The 26,385-nt window shown below is 37.1% G+C and overlaps 1 protein-coding gene across 1 annotated transcript; it reads right to left on the bottom strand.

Moving 5' to 3' along the window:
- Positions 1-6,676: 6,676 nt before the first annotated feature.
- On the bottom strand, positions 6,677-22,930 carry LOC107705997 (mothers against decapentaplegic homolog 7-like). Its single transcript, XM_016509558.1, has 4 exons — positions 21,894-22,930; positions 20,800-20,853; positions 16,658-16,729; positions 6,677-7,557 (listed from the first exon to the last, which is right to left on the bottom strand). The coding sequence occupies exons 1-4, from the start codon at positions 22,360-22,362 to the stop codon at positions 7,019-7,021; spliced, it is 1,134 nt and encodes a 377-aa protein (XP_016365044.1). The 5' UTR covers positions 22,363-22,930; the 3' UTR covers positions 6,677-7,018.
- Positions 22,931-26,385: the final 3,455 nt, after the last annotated feature.

The raw sequence follows: 26,385 nt of genomic DNA, 5'->3' as shown, positions 1-26,385 counted from the left end.
GTGAGAGTGTGAGTGTGAGTGTGTGAGTGTGCGTGAGTGTGTGTGTGTGTGTGTGTGTGTGTTTTCCTCACTGTAATTTATGGCAATCCACAAAGGAATTCGCACAACTCAGCTTTTCCCCAACAACAGCCAGAGAACACAACTCTCTGTCTCTCAGATTTCTGGGCTCCATCTCGTTCATTGGTTTATAAGTCCTGTGAGTTCAGGGGTTTGTACGCGTCTTGTGGGCTTCTGTTTTCATATTGAGAATGTTGCATCAAGAAACATTTATAGACGTGTTTATTTATCATGCGTGACTATCTGAGCATCTGGAGCCTTTAGATTCGAGGAGTTTGTAAGTAGGCAACTAAGTCAAGTGATGCTTGTTATTAGTCATTTGAACAGACACCTGAATCCACACTAAACTAAAACTTTGGGCTCAGTAAAAAAGTTTCCTCACAGTTTCCTCAAAAATATTGGGCAGCACAACTGTTTTCAACGTTGATAATAATCAGAAATGTTTCTTGAACAGCAAATCAGCATATTAGAATGATTTCTGAAGATCATGTGACTGAAGACTAGAGTAATGATGCTGAAAATACAGCTTTGATCACAGGAATAAATTACATTTTACAGTATATTAAAACAGAAAACGGTTATTTTGAATTGAAATAACATTTCACAATTTTTACAGTATTGTATTGATCAAATAAGTGCATACTTGGTGAGTAGAAGAGAGTTTAAAATTTAGTTTAAGTTTCATAGTTTGGCCTGTAACTCACTGCATGACTCAAGGAACATGCTCCAGTTTTCACATGATTAGATGAGATCCTTGATTCATTTTTACGGTTTGATTCAGTGTTTCGTTTAAGTGCGGCTCAATTAAACCCGTTGATGTGATTCAGGCTCATTATGAGTAAATTCACAGCAGATCTTTGTGGCACCAATGTTTTCCTGGTTGAACTGTTGGAATAACAAAACACTTCTAGAACAGGAGTGGTTTATAGACCGCATGGACAACAGTTATATCTATAACTATAGACAGTTATAGACAATTACCACAGACAAACAAGTTATAAGAATGGAAATGAACTACACAGACAAGGTTAGTTCCAACAAGCTCAAAGGTAAAACATGATTCATAAGGGTTTGGTTTAGGGTAGGGTTTGGGTTCGTCTGTCATAATTATAATTAGCTTCATACAAAAACAACAGAAATAATTTAGATAGTGTATAAAAACAAACCTCTTATTTTGTTTATAATAAGTTATCTTAGTATATACAGTATAAAAACTGTAATAGATCTAACCTTACATATGTTATTTTACAGTTGTTTTGTAAATATGTTTACATTTTGCTGCATTTTTACAGAATTATTTGGCACCTCCAGCTGCCAGTTTTTTTCTGTAAAAACAGGAGTTTTTGCAGCATTGTTAATGCACCTTATATACGTTATTTGCTCTTATTTTTCTGTGAAAAGTCAGTCATACCACAGCTTTGTGCGATGAATATTAATTCATCATTCACTGAAGATCTACTTTGATGAAGCTCAAACCAGGTTTAGTTAACTAAAACTATAAAAACATTCAAAGATGTTACTTGAAATTAAATATTTTATTTATATCTCCATCCATCCATCCATCTATCCATCTATCCATCTATCTATCTGTCTATCTAAATTCCTTTAGTTTAACTTGGTGTACTAAAATAACTAAAAGTAAAAAATGAAATAAAAAAATAAAATTAAAAACTATGTAGACATACAAATAGACATAAAAATAAAAATGAATCCAAAATATGAATAAAAACTTTAGTAGTATCTCAATAATCCTAAAATAACACTGGCTCAAGCATCATTCTGCATTTGCCATATTCAAACAGGCGCATGCATTTCATTTTGAGGTAATGACATATCAATGTTTTTTTTTTTCTTCATATGAATGATTTCAGAGCTTCAGTGCACAAAAAATAACTTCAATTTCAGTCTGTTCTTCACACAAAGCTGTTGCATGACTATTGAAGACTGTTACCATGCTTTTGTCTTTTTTTGGACCATGACAGATTCATGGAACATGAGGGTGAATAAATAATGACAGATTTTCATTACTGGATGAGCTATCTCTTTAACTCAGAAAGAGAGGGGCAGAAGCGGAGGAGGAGGAGGATGGTGGGTGACTTCGGCTCCATGTCGGAGTCAGTAGCAGTTTCTCGTAGCGTGTGAAGAGTGAACAGAAAACACTCGGCATATGAGGGCAACGGCGTTATCTGATTGATGAGAAAGAGCAAAAGAAAATGAAATCAGATAAATTGACTTTGTGGTGAAGTGAAGCAGGTTTTGGCTTGTTTGGTGACTGTCTGTCAGACAGATAACATCTGACCCCTCATGCACTTACACACATTCATCTATATTCAAAATATAACGGAACATATATTTTGCTAAAAGACAACAATGATTCCTTTTTTTAGAACCATTTTTGTTCCATTTTGATAAGAAATCAAATTCAGTACACCTGTACTTTGAAATTTACTAATGAAAAACATTTTTATGTGCTTAAATCAAGCGTAGCGTTAGTTCTGGCAGGTTACGTTAGTCAAGCTCGCATCAGCTGACTCTCAGCTGATCCCCATCAACCTATGGAAATACGACACCTAAGTATTCATATATAAGGTCCCGCAGTAGTATCAGCAGTTTTCGCATTGCTCAATAGCTAATTACCCTCCTCCATCCCCAGCTCCTCCTCTGTCAGTCAGGATTCAGCCTTCTGGTTCTCCTTTGAATCAGACTAATTCTAAAATGTGTACATAATATTATTGAACTTTAACGATATCTGCAATGCATTTGTTGGTTCTGTTCTGTTTACCCTGGGGGGGTTATTGCTGCTCTCCCTGCTCTCATCCATTCTAGGCTGCATGGATGCGCAGGGAGTTCTTGCCCAGAACAGAACCATACTGTCAATCCAAACTGTATGCTAATTGTCAATCATCTTTGACGATAGTGGTCCTGACAGAATTAACATGGAAAAAAATTTCTAAAAATAGGATTGATTGATTGATTAAAGGAATGTTGATGGAATTAATTTGAAAATAAAAATGAATCCAAAATATTAATAAAAACTTTAGTAGTATCTCAATAATCCTAAAATAACACTGGCTCAAGCATCATTCTGCATTTGCCATATTCAAACAGGCGCATGCATTTCATTTTGAGGTAATGACATATCAATGTTTTTTTTTTTCTTCATATGAATGATTTCAGAGCTTCAGTGCACAAAAAATGACTTCAATTTCAGTCTGTTCTTCACACAAAGCTGTTGCATGACTATTGAAGACTGTTACCATGCTTTTGTCTTTTTTTGGACCATGACAGATTCATGGAACATGAGGGTGAATAAATAATGACAGATTTTCATTACTGGATGAGCTATCTCTTTAACTCAGAAAGAGAGGGGCAGAAGCGGAGGAGGAGGAGGATGGTGGGTGACTTCGGCTCCATGTCGGAGTCAGTAGCAGTTTCTCGTAGCGTGTGAAGAGTGAACAGAAAACACTCGGCATATGAGGGCAACGGCGTTATCTGATTGATGAGAAAGAGCAAAAGAAAATGAAATCAGATAAATTGACTTTGTGGTGAAGTGAAGCAGGTTTTGGCTTGTTTGGTGACTGTCTGTCAGACAGATAACATCTGACCCCTCATGCACTTACACACATTCATCTATATTCAAAATATAACAGAACATATATTTTGCTAAAAGACAACAATGATTCCTTTTTTTAGAACCATTTTTGTTCCATTTTGATAAGAAATCAAATTCAGTACACCTGTACTTTGAAATGTACTAATGAAAAACATTTTTATGTGCTTAAGGAATTTCTGGATTATTATTATTATTTTAACCAGTATTTTGAATGTAATGAATTACATTCATTGAGTTGTATTTTAGAGTTAACAAAATGTCTGTAAAATTAATGGATAATGTCCTGGTAGAAAATTTACAATTTATTTATTTATTTCAGTGTACAGTGTACTTTAATTAATTTTATTTTATTTTGGGGTCAAATATGATCTGAACATTTCACATTTTCATAAAATTCACACAAAACTTGTCTGTATGCTGACACCATACATATATGTATTACATAAATTCATATGCTCATATTTTGTATACTGCGTAAAAGGTTTTTTTTTCATAATGCAAATTTTGCCTTTTAACCTGTTTATATATATTGTGTTTATGGTATAGTGTTATTCTGCAAATATAAATATAAAATATTTTGCATAGAGATATATTTTGCATAAAGTTACTGATTCCTATTTTTAAATTCACTATTTTGTTTCTTTTAAGTTAATATTCCCACGTCACACTTCCCTAATCTCATCATCCCTGTCCACACACCTTTCGGTTTTTAATTAAAAAAGTATTTTAAAATTAAATTCAGTACAACTGCACGTGTGCACATGTTGATGTGACGTTAAAGTAAGCTAATTGCTCGATAACCATAAATAAACAAACAAAACTGACTCTAAAATGTAAAGATTCCAATTAAAACTAAACAGATTTTCCATTCCGATGTCACAGAAGAAACATTCTAATATGCACAAAGAACTTTAGTTCTAAACCATCAATGAACTGATGCTTGATATTGATAAGAAGATTTGAACTAGTAACTGTTGATTTCAGCAGAACCAGCCTCTGTGTGTGTGTGTGTGTGTGTGTGTGTGTGTGTGTGTGTGTGTGTGTGTGTGTGTGTGTGTGTGTGTGTGTGTGTGTGTGTGTGTGTGTGTGTGTGTGTGTGTGTGTGTGTGTGTGTGTGTGTGTGTGTGTGTGTGTGTGTGTGTGTGTGTGTGTGTGTGTGTGTGTGTGTGTGTGTGTGTGTGTGTGTGTGTGTGTTGTGTGTTGTGTGTGTGTGCCGGGGCAAATGGCTGTCCCTCAGGGTAGGAGACGAGCCGGCAGCACAGAGAGCTTCTCCTTTGTGTTTGTCGACGAGCCGTCCTGAGGCTTCATACACACTGATCTGCTTACCACAGTCATGAGATTTGACCCTTCCATAAACACACTAAAGCTGTTTTACTTTGAATTCAAGGCAGAAAGTCTGAGCTAGCAAATTAATAACATATTCTTCCTTTTTAGGTGAACTATTGCTTTACAAAACAAATAAAGCAATCGTAAGCAAAAAGTTAGAAATGTCCAGTTTTCCAGGCCTGAAGATCTTCAAAATTGTAATATTTTTTAATACTTTTGTTTAGTAGAACTTAGGTTTTTTTTAAAATACAGAAATATAATTTTTATTTATTTTTTAATGTGTAGGCGAATAAAGTTTAAAAAAAGACAAGTTTAAAATATTTCATAAAGCCTGCATTCACAATTGCTAGCAGAAATATTATATATATATATATATATATATAATGATAACAAATAAAAGTTAAATATTAAATAAATCTTTTTTACAAATATTTTAGAGGTGAGCATAAGAAAATATTTTTTGTGTTTTAATATATAAATTTTATTTATTCATCGTCTTTGAAACGTGAACACAATACCAGCTAATTACACCATGAACAGTGTCTTTGTGGCGTTAGTTGTTCATCAGAAGGAGGATAAATAAGCTCTTGGTATTGGTGTCGGGTCAAAGCATCTGTCCGGGTTTCCTGGCTAGCACAAGCTTTAGATGCATTAGGAGAGTTTGGATTACAGAGACCAGGACACCACCATGACACTAATACCCAGGAATACCCTTTACTTTAGTCACCAACATGCTCCGAACTGACCAGCGAGAGACACACGGACTGAGAGAAAAAAACAAATAAATTTTCATTATGAAATAATCACTCCGTTTGTCTCCAACTGTTCTGTGGCTCTCAGGTCTGTGTGGGAATCGGGGCCTGGTGAATGTAGGTCTCTCAGGGCCAGTCGGTCGGGTCAGAACAGGCTTACGGCTGTAATCCCCCCAGCAGACGTCCATATCAGGAGCGGCAGGAGGAGGTGTGGCACTCGTCTAGACGGGCCGCAGACGCTCCCCCTCCCCCAGAGACCTGCTGTTCCTGGCACACGACCGGCCCACGGGGCATTCGCGTTAGACTGAGGGAATTTGCTCTCACAGAAACTCATTCAAAGAAACTCATTCACATTGTGTATGAAGCCTCATTAAATATTAAAATGAGACAGATGGAAAAAATAATGTGAATCTGAAATTAAAGAGCAATGCGGGTCATTATTTGTGAGATTTTCTGCCCAAATAAACCACTTTAACCAACAAAACTCCATGATTTTTTACAGTTGCTCATGAGTACTGAATAAGTTTAGAATATTGTATAAATCTTGCACATACAATTGCTAGTAGAAATATGTTAAATAAATAAAACAAATAAAAGTCGCAGTCGATCATGATTACTGGACAAATAGATTTTTTTTATAAAACTTGCAATCAATCACAATTGCTGGATTAATTATAAATATTAGAAATAATATCATCATAAAAAAAATAATATTTTAGAGCTGTGCATAAGACTATATATATTAAAAATATAAGAAAAAAGGTTTTCTATGATTGTGGGAACTCTGCTAAAATGTCTTTGTGGGTGAATAAGAAAAAAAAGTTAATGACACTAAGATAAATAAATCTGCTGAACAGTTAGACTTACAATAACCAGTGGATTAGCAAAACAAACAAATTCAGAGATGTATTCGGTATTTTTTGTTTTATTTTGGCATTTCTTTGTTTGCATTTATATTAAGCAAAGTGCATCTCTTTTTCTCATCAACACATTGCACAATACATAAATAACAATGCATATAAAACTTCGTATTTACAGGTAATAATATATTTATATTTAACATAAAATACATTTTAGCTTTTATTTCACTTAATTAAATCTTAGTCATTTATTAAACAAGTCAAAGTGAGTTTTTGTTTTCCATTTCTCTCGTAAAACATCTTCTGGAGAACGTCTCGCGAAAAACAAAACAGAAAAACAACATAGTCCATAAAAGGTAAGGGCTAGTCCGTCTCCATGGCGATAAAGGAATGGGGGGCGGGGCTCGCTGTTATCGGTTATTGAATATGACCTCCAGCCAGCAGGGGCAGCTGCTGATGAACTGTCTGGTGTAGCACTGCCCCCAGCCCTTCACGAAACTGATCTGCACGGTGAAGCCCGTCCGCGGCTGCTGGCTGAACTCGTGGTCGTTGGGTCGCTGTAGGCTTCCCGCCTTCTCGAAGTCGAAGGCCTTGATGGAAAACCCGGGGAATACTTTATGCACCAGCAGCGTACGCGAGTCGGGGTTGTCCAGTGTGGCTGACTTGATGAATATGGGGTAGCAACTCCGGTTATATAACCACACGCCGTCGGGTTCACGGCTGAGCTGGATGCCGTAGCCGATCTTGGCCCGAACCATTTGCACCAGTTGACTCTTGTTGTCAGAGGCGAGCTGGCCCAAGCAAAAGCCCGTGCCCTGAGGTAGGTCATAAAAGATGTCCAGCGATGGCTCCTGGACGGAGTAGAGGCGCCCAACGCGGGTCTTTTCCTCCCAGTATGCCACCACACACCAATGAGGCTGTTCTCCACGCTCCTGAAGAGCCAGGGAATCTACAGAGACAAGAATGACATGGTTATTAATTATGCCAATTTGACTTCAATTGAACGTCACTGAATCCCTGCTGGAAAAACTAGGAGATCCCAGATTAAGGTGGTCCAATTGGTACTTGCTGGTGCAAGATGGTCAACAAGCTCTTTCAGCCTGATCAAGATGGTCTACCAGGTTGAAACCAAGACCACCAGTGGGTAGGCCTACTGATTACCAATCTAGACTAGATTATGACCAGCTTGGACCAGTAGGAACCATTAGTAACAGGCTTTACTAGAGTTTCAAACAGAATAAAAGTGAAAGTGTTGATTGAGGAAGTAAAGAGAAAAAGCCAATTATTCATTATGCCAATTTAACTTTATCAAATGAATTTCACTGAATCTCTGCTGGAAAAAAAAAACAGAAGATACCAGATCAAGGTGGTGAAACTGGTACTTGCTGGTCCAAGGTGGTCTACAAGCTCTACCGGCCTGATCAAGATGGTCTACCAGGCTGAAACCAAGACCACCAATGGGTAGGCCAACTGATTGACCATCTAGACTAGATTATGACCATCTTGGACCAGTAAGAAACTAGCTTTACTAAAGTTTCTTAAAGTGAACAAAGTATTGTCGAGGTAGGAAGGAGAGAGCTGAGGAGATAAATTGACTAGATTTGATGGGAACACTAGCACAAAAAGGTAAACACACACACACACACTTTCACACCAGCGCATGCCTTCTGTCCAGGAAAACCATCCTGAGCTCTGCCAAACACATCTTGCATCCTTAATTTCAGCGTTCACGAGAGGCAGCGACGGAATGTGAGGAATCTGCCGCCCCGCACAGAGCAGCGCCACCAGCCTCCAGCGCATGTTTACATTAGCAGTACTGCTTATCATTCATCTGGGCTGCCTCTGTTCCTTTCGCCAACCCGAACAATGTTCTGACGTCAACGCAACAATAAATCTGCAATTGTGCTCGCCCTCGCCAACTAACGGACGTTTCGACAGCCATTCTGAGCTTTGTGATGTAACAATATAGAAGACACAGCAACTAATAATGATAATGTCATGAACTTTATGCAACTTAGCTCCGCCTACAGGAAATCTCATTGGCCCATATCCTGCTCCATATAATAAACACCTAATTTTCATGCTTTGTGCATCGTTAAGTTAAGCAGTTCTTTAGTCATCTGGACTCTTTGTCTGTCTACAGTAAGGACAGTCTCTCTTTAATCTCAAATCGGGTGAGTAGGCCGTAATTTAGCAGTATAGTTAATTACGCACCAGCCCAGACTAACTTGATGACTAGAGTAGGTAGAGCCATCATTACAACCCTTACAAACATGCTTGTTTGGATGTGTTACCATGGTAATACCATTATATGCTTTGAAGAGCTTACAGTGCTATTTAAGTAGCATTGTATGTGAATACAGTAATTAAACTGTATCAAGGTATATTTTAAAATAACAGTATTACTGAATCATGGTACTTTTTGTACCATGAAAAAAATAACACCATGAAAATACATTAAATATACTGTGGTAGTACCATGGTACAGTGATGGTAGCAATGATTCTGAAAATTAATCTTTGCATCACAGGAATAAATTACATTTTACAATACATTCAAGTGTAAAAGAGTTATTTTAAATAGTAATAATATTTCACAATATTACTGTTATTGCTGTATTTTTAATCAAATAAATGCAGCCTTGGTGAGCATAAAAGACTTCACATCAGCATCAAATTACACTATGTAACCACATCATTACACTATGTAACGTTACACTATGTAACCACAGCAATACCATACCAATTACACAATATATATCAATATTTCACAGTATTACCATCACTGAAGCATAGTACAGAACAGTGTGTCTGCTTCCTGTTTACTATTATATGGAGGCGGCTCATTATATAGAGGAGTCATTATACTGACACACACAACTAGCTGTTTAATGCTTAGTGTGTGTGTGGTTGCTATGTGCCAGACTGATGCTATTTCAGTCTTAATAGTTGACTAGTGTCTCTGACGACACCGTGAACAGCAAGCAAACCTGAGTAACACACACACACATGAACACAAATCACATCAAACAGACCTCTGAGTGTGTATGTGTGTGTGTGTTCAGACAACACAATATGTTTATTCAAACAGAGACACACAACTGCACAGGTACTTGTGTGTGTGTGTGTGTGTGAATGGATTTGTGTGTATAGGTTATGGATTTACTGCCGTGTGTGTGTGTGTGGCGTCTAGGTGTCGTCGGTTGGATGACCACAGTGTCACCCCGAATGACATGGTGACAGCCAGATGCAGAGAGTGTCCTGAAATAGAGTGTGCAACATGACACACACACACACACACACACACACACACCTCAAGTCTTCTACAGCCTCAAGCCTTCAGTTGATATCCTGAACTCTATTAGAGCAAACTCTCTCAACTAGAGCCCTATGAGTTAGTTATTGCACAGAAATAGAAACTCAAAGGTCTTCATGATAAACTGCCAAAAAAAACCAGACTGGTTAACTTAAAGAAATTATTATATATTATAAATTACATTATATTTTTTATTATTCATATTTTAAAGAATATCATAAGCGAGAATGAATTGTTATATTTTCATTTTATTATATTGTAAAAGGTTGATCAAATTATTCAACTGAACAGACATGCTGTTTAATGACTAAAAATGGAATTAAACAATTCAAATGGAATCCAGAAGAGTTAAAAGAGAAAATAGAATTTAGAAAAAATAAATCAGAATTTGGGGGGAAAATGCAATGAAATCCAGAAAAATAAAAACAGAAAACAGTAAATTTGTTAAAACAAATAAAGAAAGAAAGAAAACGGAAAAATTACAACATGAAATTTGTAAAATAAATAAGTAAAAATGTTATAATTAAATAAATCCGAATAAAATAAAATGGGATAAAATGGAATCCAGAAAAATCTAAACAGAAACACGAAATTCGTAAAAAATAAATAAATAAATAATTAAATAAAATGAATAATTAAATAAAACCCAATTTGGGAAAAAATAAAAAAGATTTCATAGGGCCCTATTGAACCTCTCTCTCCCTCTTTCTCTCCCTTCCCCCAAGCAGTTTCATTCATTCTTTCTCTTCTAGAGGGGACAAAAAGTCTCTTCACACACACACACACACACACACACACTCAGGGTCTTTGTTTGTGGTTGAGCTGAAGTCAAATCTCCATTTAGAGCTTTACTGCCTTAGGTAACAAACCATTCTTCCTCTGTCCACACTGGCTCCCTTTGGTCTGAGAGCTCAAATACCAAACACACACACACACACACACACACACACACACACATACACACAGAGAGAGAGAGAGAGTGGCGTTTTCTGCATACATCGGGCAAAGTTTTTACATTTAAGGAGACAGCTTTTTAAATAGTCACTTTCTACATCAAACAAACAAACATAAACAGCAGAAAGTGTCTGGACATCTAATGGAATCACACACACACACACACACACACACACACAAACACACAGAGTGGCGTTTTCCGCGTACGTCGGGCAAAGTTTTTCCATTTAAGGAGACTCAGCTTTTTAAACAGTCACTTTGTACATCAAACGAACAAAAAAACAGCAGAAAGTGTCTGGACATCTAATGTAATCACACACACACACACACAGACACGAGTCACTCAGCAGTCTGGAGAAGTTAATGATTATTTCTCTCTGTCTCCACACACACACACACACACACTCGAGGGAAGTCAGTGTTTTTATTGATCGTCTCTCGTCTGGCTGAGGTTCACGGGAGGCGACGCCTCTTTTACGACCAGCCGGAGCTCTTATCCGCTGACGGCACACGGACGTGAATTGAGCGAGCGGCACGCCTGCTGGAGGACATGCCGTGAGGTCAGGTGTCAGAGGTCAGGGGCCTAAACCTAAACCAATGATGACGACAGCACACAACACGGGTTATGCTAACTCTTCAAATACCAGAAACACAAGTATGCAAAAACACAGACGCAAAAAATGATTTGAGAGTAAAAAAAATCGAAATGCGAAGAAAAAACATTATCATTATTATTATTGTCATTACAGTTATCATTATTACTAAATAAAAATATTAAACGAAATAAGAAACAATATTGTACACTATTTCACAGTAAAATAAAAAAATTGTATTTAAGACAAAATTATTATTATTATTAATAATAATAATATTACATAAAAAGTTTAAAAAAAAACATTTCTATAGTAACATTTTACTGAAAAATAAAAAATTAGTATTTAAGAATAACAACAATCATTTTATTTTACAGAACAGCTGCAAAAGTACAATACTAATATTTAACATTTATTTACTAATATTTAATCTTGCAGCTTTAAAACGGTTCACACCACAGCGCCTCTTCTGGTAATTATCTGAACTACAAACTAGAGCTTGCGTAGCTAGAAGCGTTAGCGTTCACGTTCTTGTGCAGAGTTCGTTTCAGGCCCGACGAAATGATTGCACACAACTGGCAGACAGTTTTGGATTCGTCAAGCAAAATACCAACTAAACAAACAAACCCGGAGGCAACTTCTCTGATGTGTGGATGTCAGTTACGGCTCTATAAATATGGCCTTTTTCCTCAGGCATCACTATCATAACAACAATCTCACACGCACTCGACCGAGCGACACATAGACGGATGGACAGAAATGTTTGGCAGCTTCTTTGTTTGGAAGTCAATAAAGGAAACTGGCAATTAGACTGAGAGCCATCACATAACACACAAACACACAGAGTCAGGAAAAGCTGCAACGCAGGGGAAATACTTCACATCGTCCTCCATTGTGCACTAATACGTGGATCAGATGGCACAGATTTTACGACGCACAGGTTGTGTACTGTACGCTCGCTGTGGGTGTGTCGGGCCAAAGAAAATGGTTTATGACATCATGTTGATTATGAGGTCAAAGGTCAGCAGTTTAACTCTCTCCACCAATAAAAAGCCACGGCGGTCTTGCCTAAATCTAATGTCACAACTATGATTTAATGAGTGTTGATACGGTGGTCATCGGAATAACTAGCACCATTGTTCTGAATTCAGGATGTTAAGAATTGCCGTGGGAACCAAATCTCTGTGATTGTGTGTGTGTGTGTGTACAACTTTACACCAGGAGTTTTCAATCTTTTAGATTGCACAGACCCCCAAATATGATCAAATATTATTTGGAAAATCTATTAAGCTACATTATTATGTTGTTTTTCTACTCTGTATAGTACTGTGCAGTTTCATTATTTATTTATCTTATTCTATTTATTTATTCAAACCATATTTCTATGTATTTTATTCTATTGTTATTTATTTATTTACTTTTTTTTCCTTCTAATTTTCATTCATTTTATTCCTATTTTTATTTATTTATTTTAGCCTAATTTTCATTTATTTATTTTAATCATATTTTTATTCATCGTTATATTTTTTTATTATTTTAATCATATTTATTTCATATTTGTTATTTAATTACTTTGACGCTTTTACCCTATTTTTCTCTAAACTTTTCCATGTACCCACCAGCACTCCCTTTCAGACCCCAGTTTAGACGACCAGTCGAGCCTGTTGAGCCTGTGTTGTTGTTTTATTCTTGTTTAGACGGTAAATAATTATAATGTGATGTTCAATTGTTCATTGCAATCGAGCTGCCAGTCGGACCGGAGACGCCGAAAGACTTTCTGAATGAACGGATCACGTGTGTGCGTGAGAAAACATGCCGTCTGTCTGTGTGTTTAGTTAAGCGATTAGATTGCGGTTTAAGAAAATGTTTGTGTCTGAGGTGTCTGGATCCTGAGGGTGTTTGTACTGACTTTCTTCTTCTATGTTCCTCTTCTAACCTTGATTTGAAAGGGATGAAGAGCTGAAGTCAAATTTCAAGCTTGATGGAAGAGGAAGTGGCCGGTAACGACCGAAAAGCACAACAAAGCGTTCACAGTTCAAAACATGTCGTCAAAGTCGCTCTGGAACGTTCAAGTAGCTGCTTTGTGTCATTTTCTCGTAATGTTTTCTTTCCGCTCGACGGAGGCGCCCGGGAGGCCCTACCCAAGACTCAAGGCTTTTACCTCCGAGGCATGATGTCATTTCCTGTGCTGCCCTTTCCTCCTTGGCTAACCCAAACAACCTTGGAATGAGGCACGAGGTTGTCACGGAAACAACGTTTAGGCACCTTAAGGGGAGGATTACAGTCGCCGAGGGCCCTACAGACATTCACAGGACGTTTATAAAGGCCTGATAGTGGATTGGCAGAAATGTCTCACCAACAGCTTAACCGGATGAGATTCTTCCAAAATCAAGTCATTTCTGTCCACATCGAAAGCAAAAATGTTTAATATACAAGTTAAAATAAGGGTTAAATTGATCTGATGCAATAAATTTTGCACTTTATCTGTTTGATAAACAAAAAAAAACCTTTAGGAATAGTGGCCAACCAACATGCATATGAAAATATGAAGTGTTTTAGTTTTAAAGTAAAAATAGAAATGTTGCCTTGGCAACTAATTGACAAAATAGGTTGCAAGAGAATAGTTGGAAGTGTAAAAAAAAAAAAAAGGAAATAAACATTGCAAAAACTAATAAATATGTCAAAAGCACACAATAAAATTCCTCAAATTTAGCTTAAATTAAAATAAAAATGGAAACTACAAAAATAAAAGCTAATTCAAAATATTAATAAATACAATAATTATATATATATATATAAATAATAAAATAACACTGCATGCATCAAAAACTGGCTAATGGCCGATATAATGCAGAAATGTAAATAATTTAATTAAAATATAAACAAATATTGAAATAAAGCATAAAAATAAACCAAAATAGCACAGACATGTAAGCCAACACTAACAGAAACATGAACAACTGTAAGTTTTTATATGAACTAACATTACCGAAGATTAATAAATGCTGTAAAAATATATAGGCCTATTGCTTATTGTTAGTTAATGTGAAATAAAGCATTAACTAATGTTAACAAATGAAGCCTTATTGTAAAGAAACCCTTTATCTGTCTGTCAGCACAGGAAGTCTCTCTGTCATATTAAGGTTAACCCTTAATTCAGACTAACCAGGACAAACAGCGCTCAGACTCTCATCCAATAATCCCAAACACACACTCATATACCCCATGTAAGTTCAAGCATGTTACGTAGCGTCTCCAAATCTCTATACCTGTCTCTCTCTCTGTCCGTCTCATCACAGCGAGTGAATTAGAAGGTCAGAGAGACGCTTTCATTGGGAGTGTGTTTCCTGTGTGTCCGACTTTTCTTTCCTCTGCCTCAAACCTTTCCTCCTCCCCCTCGTCCCTCCTGCCCTCTCTGAGCTCCATTCACACGTTTCAGCAGGAAAAACACACCTCTGAACGAAAGCAGGACGCAATCACAGTCAAAAATGTAAATGGAGTCGGGAGGAGGCTTTTGTTTGGGACTGAAGCGCTCAATCTTTCATCCCCACACACACACACACACAAACAAGAAACATAAAACAAATGCCGGTGGAGGCCAGTGAAAGGGAGCAGCACGCACACACACACACACACACACTGAGTGCTGTACTTTAACATGTGTTTGTGTAAAGCTTCCATCATTTAGCCGATCTTATCTGAAAACCCATCTGAAGACCCTTCACTCACACACACACACACACACACACTCCGCCCAGCGCTGAATTAAACACCATCATAAAAACTCTTTAAAGTTGCTGTAATGAGAACCATCTGTACGCAGGAACCCGGCCTAGACCAAACGAACCCCTCTCTCACTCGCTCAGGGTCTCTCGTAAACCCAATCGCCGCTGTTTGCGCACATTCAGAGCTCAGGACGGGACAATCGACCAGGTTTGGTCTACTAAAGGAGAGCAGATCATAAACAATCATAAAACTAATCAAATAAAATAAACATTCATTCTCACACACACACACACAATTTACCCATGTTTACAGTGTAAAGTCAACATGAAACCAGTGTTGGTATTGTTAACTAAAATGAAACTATTAAAAATAGTTTCATCAAGTGAAATAAAATAAAATAAAATATAAATATTAGATTAAAAACTTGGAAACTAACTGAAATAAGTTAACATGAAATCAGTGTTGTTATTGTTAACTTAATGTAAAAGTTTTAAAAATCATTTTTGTTCATTGAAATAAAGCCAAAATAAAATAAAATAGTAGATGAAAAACCTAAACGAAAAAAGAAATGTCGCCGTGGCTACTAACTGAACTAAAATAAGTTGAAGTTGAAGTACTAAAATTACTAAAAAAAATTAAATAATTAAAGCTAAGTATTAAAAAATAAAAAAAAGCATACACTAAATGACAAAATGACAAACTCAAAGTATTAAAAAAATTGCCAAGGCAACATTTTTCATTAATTACATTAATATAAATGACAAAAAAAATTTTTTGTGAAAATTAACACTTGACAATTAACTGAAATTAAATTTGTTTAATTTGAAGTACTAAAATTAAAAAGGAAAAAAATATTACAAAAACTAATAAAAATGAAATAGCACATTCTAAAACTTAAACTAAAATTAAAAAGGAAAATAGAAAATATTTAGAATTAACGTTTATTAAGAATATAAATAATACTAAACTAACATGCATGTAACAATTTTGTTTCTGTACTGCGGTGTGTTTCCAATCAAACCAATTTAATTGCTTTTGATTGGTAAAACAATGCCTACATAGCTAGTTGACTAGTACTAGTTAACATCATCCAATAGACTGCATGGCCTTGCAGACATCAGTGGATCAGTAAAGTATTTTTAGGTGCAGAAGTTACAACATTTTGATGAAAGATTACAAAGACAAACACCTGTTCTTTGGAGCAATGTGCATGATAAGACCTGAATGTGCATTAAGAAAGTAAATATACATTTTGATTTCATGTTGACTTTAGCACTCGTTTCTGTGGTGTTTGCTACCTTTAGAAGACAATATAAGAAGACACTCAATCAAAACAAATCTCCAACTCTCTCTCCTCCAGCTCCTCATTTTCGGCTCTGTTTTCATACATTTGGATTCAATAAATCAGCACAGACGGGTTCAAAGACCCTCAAACAGGTAAGGACGGTCTTGAGTGCTTACCTGAGAACCCCATAGGGGCCGAATACGCCGTTCCTCCAGTTTCAGTGGAAGCAGGCACAGAACCTGGAGAATCTGCGGAGAAACAGAGTGACAGCTGTCAATCACAGGGTTAAAGACCTGCCTGGCTCTTAGGACAAAAAAACAGATCGGCCTCATTTTTAGGTCATATCGGACGTTCATTTTCCTGCTCCTTCTACTTTTCTGTCATGCAAAATAAATAAAGTGTTTCTGAGGTTTAAAATAAAGTCTGTGCCAAGGCGGTTTGCGAGCGGGAGCGCTCTAATAGGAATACACTGTTTAGCAGGATACACTCCAAGTCCAAAACAACGAGCTAATCAGGAAATCGCAGCAGCCTTGAAAACTGTGTACAGTCAATTTTCTAATTGGTGTGCGAGCAGACAGGAAAAACTCCCTGTCGCTCCCTCTTTCATGTTAACCCTTTAATAAACGGGTCTGGAATATAGTCTCCATATGTTCGGATCTAACGTCAGTTTCCTGGAATTACTGTGATCAAACAACTGCGGGAGAAAGTACGTCAGTCACAACGAAAGCTCCCAACGAGGATCGTTTAAGAACTACCATAGTACTTACCATGGTAATTTAAGGTAATCATAGATCTGATTCAGACCAGTTTAGCTAACACATGGTTTACGCTAACAAGAACTTTAGGTTTCTAAAAGAACAGGCTAATGCTAATTTGTGAGGATGTGTTTTCAAAATCCCACGCATTAGACTTAGTCTTAATTTGACTTCTCATCAAATTAGCTTTAAATGTTTGCGTTAGGTTTTGCTAAAGGCACTGAATTTGAAGCATTTCCTAGTAAATAATGCATTCAGTTCAACGACTTTACATGAACTAGCACATCAAGCACAATGAAAATGACTCCAAACACAGATGCTTTAAGAACTAAATAGTTACCTACATGGTGATTTATGGTAAATATAATTATAACACCTGGTTTATGCTAACAAAGATAAGTAGCCAGAAACTTTGTTTAAATAGCTCAAACAACAGGCTAAGGCTAATTTGTGAGGTGCTTTGCAAAATCCCAAGAGTGTAGCATGGGATTTTGAAATGCACACCACAAGTTAGCATTAGCATTTTAACCTGTATTACCATATTTAACAATACTTCCCATTAAATTAGCTTTGTTTAAAAGTTTTTGCTAAAACAAAAATGTCTAAGTTTGGGACTAAACGTGAATCATTTCAATGCCTTTACATGAACTAGTGTTATGACTATGATATTCTAGCATTGTAAATCTCAACACAAATATCAACAATGATAAAGTAATAAAGTTAACAAATACATAAGCGCAGCACAGCAATATCTAATTTCTAATTAGTTTTCCCAAACTGCGGGTTCACAAGTTCATGAGTGAATATTTTATTTGTTTATTTCATGTTATGTTACCATTCACCAGTATCAAAAAAGCTCTAGGGTAATTTCCGTTGAAATATAAGACATATCATTGATTTAACATGAATTTTTGGACATGTAGGCTACCATGGTGACATCCTACCATTTGTAAAGATAATGAGTTTTTAAGTTTAATATTAGAGGATATTTCTGAAAATTAGCCAAATTGTTGAGAAATGGTGTCACTTTCGGAAGCAACTTTGTGAGTTGGACACTTTCCCTGAGCTGTGGTTAGTCTAATGAGACACACGGTCGAACCTGAACCTGACCACAAAGAGAGAGAGAGGAAAAGATGTGGGATCAAGCAGCAGCTTCAAACACGTGATGATCCATTTTCCAGGGAGCAAAGAAACAATGGTGTTGTAAAACAGATGCTTTGAAGTTGTCCATCACGGACCATTCAATCCATCACAGGCGCAAGTTTCACCCAATAAAACCTTCAGAGATCCAAACGGCTTTAGACGAGTCGAGCTTGTAAACGGATCCCGTGACGTGGCTAACATGACAACCACAATCTCTGCCGCACGCAAAAGCACTTGCAAGTCAACCAAACCCTAGCTAACGACAGTTCAGTAGTTCTAGACGAAACTTTGCTTTCTTTGTCATTACAAGCGTGAACGTTTGTGTCTAAGAGCTTGAAGCGATTGATGTGCAAATTCGCTTGCATCAATGGTCGTTTCGTCGCACTGCGCCGTCAATAATGTATGAGAGTCGCCCTAAACCACTGACAGACGGTCTGCCTCATCCTGACGTTATCAACGAGACGCACTCACCCTCACACACACACACACACACAAGCGACGAATAACTTCCTCCCAGCGCTCAGTGTCACTCTCTCTTTCAGTTGGAGAATATCGCCCGTCTTCTATTGCTCTCTGTCTCACGTCAAAGAGCCGAACGCAGCTAATGGAAGTGTGTGTGTGTGTGTGTGTGTGTCCTCACAGGAAATGTCCTCCCCAAACTGGCTTTCCTGTCCTCCACCGCGGCGCCTTTTCTCATTCACATTCTTGCTTTCTCTCTCAGTTGCTCCGAAACCCCAAACTGATTCATAAAAGAAGAATGACTCAAATAGCGAGAGCCAGTGTCAGTCAGCGTAGAGTCGTTCCCACACACACACAACTATAAACATTATCAAGACGCACAAATTCGGGTTAAAAGAAACGATTTCGAAACAGGCACACATCGAAGCTGGGCTGAATTTCTCAATGCGTAAGTGATACTGTTTAACTGAGCAGTTTTGGCCCGGGATTGAGAAGGATCTTTACGGGGCGATCGGCAGGAAACTTCATCCGGGACGCTGCCAAACACAACACGCTTATCTGAAGCGAATATACAGGACATACTCAAGAGCCATACGGCATTATGGGTAGAGAGAGAGCAAGCGCTCAGAGGAAAGACGCAAAGCAACACTCCCAAAACCTCAGATTAATTCGGCAGATAAATCAACTCTCTCAGTTTTTCCTTTATGTGATCCGCGTTTCCGAAGTCACTCGCAAGCATTCAGATGACTGGCATCATTCGGACCAAACAAAATCATAACAATATTACACAAAGAATCATTACCATATTCATATACTGTGCTATTTATGCATTTACTCCAATTACTAGCACTTTGACATACTCAAGAGCCATACGGCATTATGGGTAGAGAGAGAGCAAGCGCTCAGAGGAAAGACGCAAAGCAACACTCCCAAAACCTCAGATTAATTCGGCAGATAAATCAACTCTCTCAGCTTTTCCTTTATGTGATCCGCGTTTCCGAAGTCACTCGCAAGCATTCAGATGACTGGCATCATTCGGACCAAACAAAATCATAACAGTATTACACAAAGAATCATTACCATATTCATATATTGTGCTATTTATGCATTTACTCCAATTACTAGCACTTTGGAGTTAAAAGCATCTTAGAGAAGTGGTATTAATCATTCAGTACTCTGGTAAAAACACTAAAGTAAATATGAAATCATGCCACAAAATGATTATTATCTTCATATACCACATTATTACCATGGTACAATGTCTAAACAACCTAACAAACTTATTAAGCTTTACAAAACGGTATCATTACATATAGCATTGTACTAGATGATTACCATGTTCATGTACCGTTGTATTTATGTGGTAAAAACACCATGAAATTACCATTGTAAATGTCCAAAACCTTCATTGCATGCAATTTTTAAACTCAAACAAAACTTTTTAAAGACTCCACATCAGCTTGAAATTAAGATGAAACTTAAACATACCAAGTGATTTAAGAAAGTTGGTGGGATGGTATTTAAATGGTCAGAATACCATGGTATTACTATAGTAAATGTCCAAAAATGTACATTGCAAGCCATTTTTAAATCAAACAAAACTTTTTAAAGACTCCACATCAGCTTAAATTTAAGATAAAACGTAAACATATGAGGTGGTTTAAGAACATTTGTGGGATGATATTTAATTGTTAAGAATACCATGGTATTACCATAGTAAACGTGCATGAAAAATTAATTGCAAGCCATTTTAAACTTTTTTAAGGTTCCAAATCTGCTTAAATTTAAGACGAATCTTCAACTTTTAATCTGGTTTAAGAAAGATCAGTGGGATGGTATTTAAATGGTGAGAATACCATGGTATTACCATAGTAAATGTGCAAAAAACTTGCATTGCAAACAACTTTAAACTTTTGAAAGACTCCATATCTGCTTAAATTTGAGATGAAACTTCAACTTACCAGGTGGTTTAAGAAAAACGGTGGGATATCTTGAGTACGGGGGTGGGGGGGATTCTGGAGGAGAAGAAAGAGAGGGAGAGAAAGGCCGTGAGTGGAGATGTGGGCTGATGATAAGGCCTGGCATTCTCTGGGAAAAGTGTTTGTGTAGTGCTGAGGGTTACAGGCAGGACAGCTCTGATAAACACACGGCCGCCTGGCGCCAGACTCCACACACACACACACACACACACACAGTGATCACTGCAAACTAACTTCACTGAACGCTGGGGCCTCCGGCGGGTTTCACCTGAACAACCACAGACTGGAGGTCCAGCTGAATAGTCTGTTGCCTTTATCCACATGAAAACACAACATTCATCGCTGTATAAGAATAATAATTATAATCAGTAGCTCATACCAACACACTTATTTGATGAAACGGTTGGTTAAGCTACTGAAAAACTACCAAACAGACCACATATGATGAATGTAAGAATGTGTATTATTTGTCAAATATATAACTTTATACATAAGTTTACACTAGAGGTTATATATTTAACAGAATAAAAAGCGAATTCTTGACAAACTCTTGATGACAATTTTAATGCTACTAAATATATAGTATTTATCACTATCTTTAATGGGTTTTTTCTCTATTCCATTCTATTCTATTTTGATCTTCTGCATATAAAATCCCAAATAATGTTTAGTTGAAACATTTTCTCTGTTCTATATTATATTACTAAACACACACACACACACACACACACATAAACATGCAATGTGTTATTATAGTACTGCATAAGCACTATATGAAACATTTACAACAGCCAGAATAATTTTAGATCAAATCCCCTATATTCTTTTCTCCTCTATTCTGTTCTATTTAATTCCATTCCATTCCAACTAAGCTGTAATTAAATACCACAAAAGCCACTGTTATGTGAATGTTATAATAGCAGGCCACTACACGAGCACTATATACTTCTGTATAGAAGAGCCAGAATAAGCCTCTATATGTTTTTCACCAGCTATAATAACGCGGACGAGAGAAAGCCCGCAGATTCAGCACATTATTTCTCAAAACAGATTTGTGAGAGGAGAGACGTTCGTACCGAGCTCGCACAGTCTGCTCATATGATGCGGGTTGCAGCACACGAGCTCCGGGGTGATTTTCCCGTAAGATTCACAGCACGAAAGTCTCTTTAATTCCGAGGAATGCCGGAGGTCCGGCCACCGGAACACCTTGTAGAGCAGCAGCGGCAGCGGGTACGACTGTTGACCCAGCCTGGCGTCCGCTTTCCCGGGCAGGAGGAGGCAGGGGCTCCGCGCGCCCCCCCGGGACTCGACCGCCTGCAAGAGCACCTCCAGCTGCTTCTCCTTGATCTTCTTCAGCATGGAGTACGTCAGCGCTTTCAGTTCGGCCTCGGTGCCGGGGTTCGGCTTACTGGCGCCCGGTTTCCCGAGACAGCAGCCCGCGGTGCCGCCACCGTGCGTACCGGTGTCCGCGTCTCCGTCGCCCTCCACGGGCGCGCGGCTCCTCCAGAGTCGCCGGACGAGCCCCGATCGTTTGGTCCTGAACATGCGGGACGACAAGAGGGTTCCCCGGCTACAAAACGGCCATTTTGTCCGCAAGTCATGAAGATCCGGAGGTCCGAATCCACAGGCGCAGAGCAGACGGCGGAGAAACGGCGAGCAGGAGAAGCGCACGCGATCCGTTTCATACGCCAGACTTTAATATTTCACCAGACGAACCGACACGGAATCCAAAAAGGAAAAGCTGAAACGACTGTCTGGGCTGCTGGAAACGACCTCAGATCTCGCTCGCACCGAGCTGCTGTCAGTGCGCAATCATCGGAACAGATCCATGAGAAACCAGATCGATCTTAATCCACAGCGATCGTTCGGGTTCGAGATTATTAATCAAATCTGCAGCTCGGCTCGAACTGACACCAGCCTATAAATCCACATCAGACCCCGCTGAAGAAAACCTCTCGCGCTCCCCGACGACAATACGATATTATAACGCTGGAAATATCCACAAATACCCGTCTCCAGATCCTAAATGCGGGAAGTTTCCGAGTCGACGAAGAACTGAAGGACTGAGAACGAGATGAAGCTCAGACGCCTCTCTCTCTCTCTCGGTGTGTGCGTGTATGTGTGTGTGTCTCTGTCTCCGCGTCTCTCATTGGCGCGTCGGGGGTCATGTGATTGTCTAGACACCCTGTCGCTTTAAAAAACAAAAAACAAAAAAAAGAACAGGCAGGAAAAAGTGATTGTGTTGCGCAAACATTAAACAAAGTAACATGTACCATCAGACTGAGACATCAGACGCAGAGTTTATAAAGTTACAGTGTAACAGATGGGATTAGAATCGTGCTGGTTGTGTTGTGTTGTTGTGCTATGAAGTCTCATTTAAGGAAACACACACACACTGGCGCCAGGCGAGCAGGTAAATTCACATTAAGAATGAACCACACACACACTGAAAACACACAAACTCAAATGTTTATGATGTTAAAAGCATAAACATGAAAACACATTTCTTTTAAAAGTTGTGAAATTTGCATACAAATATACCGAATTAACATATAATAATACATATTTATAATATATATTATTTATACTTTGGAGCAAAATAGTTAATACATTATTTTTAATCAATGTTTTTTTTTTATGTAAATAGTTTTTATTTTAAATACATTATTTGTAAAATCATTTTAATACTACTACTTCTAATAATAATAATAATATTAAATAGTAAACTCATCATTATTTACTATTATTACTGTATTTTATTATAAATTATTTATCAACATTTATTATATTATATATTCTAATTAAATATATATATATAATATATTATATAATATTTAAATATATTAAAATTAATATTATTGTTGTTGTACACATATATACATTGTCATTTATAATATATGTGATATTTAGATGTTGGAAAAATTTGTTTATTTTAAAAATAATAATAATTATTATTATATTGGCAGTGTTTGTGAATGGGTGAACATGTTTCTGTCTGTATATAAGAACTGCTGCCGCCTACTGGTGAGAAATAGTTCACATTTTCAAAGCACACACACACACACACACACACACGTGACTGAGAGAGAGTCAGTAACGGTAATACAAATGATTTTTCTGAGGATGTGCAGAGTTTTGCCGCATCAGATGAGTCACTGTTCTCTCACACTCATAAACAGCTCTCATGTCTGCTCTCTGGCATTAACTGGACGCTCTTTTCAAACCCTGAAACGCTTCGAGGGGTTTTTAGCGGAATAAAAGGGCTCGCGCTCTCTGATTAATGGACGACACAATGGCGTGCGCCGGGTGACAGACGGGCTGCGCGCGGACACTGGAAATAAACAGCTTCAGACTTCACGATCACGACATTCCATAAGCGACAGAAAGAAAGAGAGAGAGAGAGAGAGAGTCATTGCAGGGCACTAGAGAAGAAGATAATGATGATGATGATGGGCCGGATTCCCGCTGGCGCCGCGCAGCTCGTGAAGATCTACTGCTGTCACACATTAACTCCCAAACACCAACACTACTGTCTATCCATCCATCTTTCATAAATAATTTCATTTTTATTATTTAAATATATTGTTTACATTTTCTTTCTAATTACTGATTTTTTCATTTGTTTTTGATTATTTATATTTTTATTATTTATTAATTATTCTCTCATTATTTTAACTTTTTTAGAAATTGTCTAAATGTATAATCCTAAATTAATAAATACATGTTTATTTTTTTCTAAATTATTTATTGAATCCTTTCAGTCCTTGATTCACTGATATTTAAATAAATCTTTATTTAAATTAGTTTTCTACTTATTTTTACTTAACTCTTTAATTTATCATGAATTCTTTTATCTATGCATGTATGCTCTCATTTTATTTTTATTTAGTCCAAATGGAGTCAAGCAAATGCCCTGTGTCAGGTATTTTTTAGTTGTGGCAACATGACTGACCTGTGAGGGAATGACATATGACTTCAGGAACAAAACAGCTGTTTATTGATCAAACACGGCCTCATCTGATAGATCAGCAAGAAACAGTGAGGTGACAGTGATATGATGGAGAACAGCTCACCTCAAACTCTGCCTGCGTCACTAATAAATGAGCGGAGGACGCAGATCTCACAGCCGTCACTCCACTGTAGGAACCAGAAGCAGTCTTTCTGAGAAGTAAAAACACATATAAACGGTCTACATATACAGCATCAACTCAATTTCTGTAGATCCAGCATGTGCTCATACTGTGTCAAGTGTATTTAATTGGATTTGTCTGGCTGATGTGAATTTCAGAGAATTCCTGCCTCTTCACACTGAAGCAGATCAATTGGCTGCTAGAAACCCAAACAACAGACCACAGGAAGCTGACCCTATTGATGAGGTCAAAGGTCACGCTGTGAGAGCGGAACGAAAGCAGACCATGAAGAGACTATAAACAGTCTGTCTGCCAGTCAATCTATCTATCCTAAACGTTTTTGTTTTTTTTGCGGTAGTTCGGAGAGATTTTTGTTAGCAATAATTCTGAGCAATTGTAATTTTTTTTAGCAATACTTCTAAACGATTTAAATTTTTTCAGTTATAGTTCTGAGTGATTTTTATTTTTGAATTTTTTTAGTGATAGTTCTGAGCGATTGTTTTTAGCGATAGTTCGAGCAATTTTTATTTTTAGCGATAGTTCTGAGCAATTTTTATTTTTTGCGATAGTTTGGAGCAATTTTAAATTTTTTTGCGATAGTTCGGAGCGATTTTTATCTTTTGTAATAGTTCGAAGCAATTAAAAAAATTTTTGCGATAGTTGGGAGCGATTTTTATCTTTTGTAATAGTTCGGAGCAATTAAAAAAAAATGTGCGATAGTTCGGAGCGATTTTTATCTTTTGTAATAGTTCGGAGCAATTTACATTTTTTTTGCGATAGTTCGGAGCAATTTTTATCTTTTGTAATAGTTCTGAGGATTTTTTATTTTATTAGCGATAGTTCTGAGCGATTTTTATTTTTTAGCAATAGTTCTGAGCGATTTTTTATTTTATTAACGATAGTTCGGAGCGATTTTTATCTTTTGTAATAGTTCTGAGGATTTTTTATTTTATTAGCGATAGTTCTGAGCGATTTTTATTTTTTAGCAATAGTTCTGAGCGATTTTTTATTTTATTAACGATAGTTCGGAGCGATTTTTATCTTTTGTAATAGTTCTGAGGATTTTTTATTTTATTAGCGATAGTTCTGAGCGATTTTTATGTTTTAACAAAAGTTCTGAGCGATTTTTTATTTTATTAGCGATAGTTCTGACCAATATATATTTTTTGGGGATAGATCTGAGCGATTTAAATTTTTTAGCAATAGTTCTGAACGATTTTTATTTTTTAACGATAATTCTGAGCGATTTTAATTTTTTAGCAATAGTTCTGAGCAATCTTTTTTGCGATAGTTCAGAGTGCTTTTAGCGATAATACTGAGCGATTTTTTCCCCCGCGATAGTTCCAAGCAATTTTTATCTATAATCTATCTCTCTCTCTATCAGAATAGGTAGGTAATTTTTTACAGACCAATTAATCTAATTCAAATAAAAACTACT

The sequence above is a fragment of the Sinocyclocheilus rhinocerous genome, unplaced genomic scaffold (assembly GCF_001515625.1).
Source record: "Sinocyclocheilus rhinocerous isolate Xijiao unplaced genomic scaffold, SAMN03320098_v1.1 scaffold1045, whole genome shotgun sequence".
Taxonomy (NCBI): domain Eukaryota; kingdom Metazoa; phylum Chordata; class Actinopteri; order Cypriniformes; family Cyprinidae; genus Sinocyclocheilus; species Sinocyclocheilus rhinocerous.
This window is presented reverse-complemented; position numbering and strand designations above follow the sequence as displayed.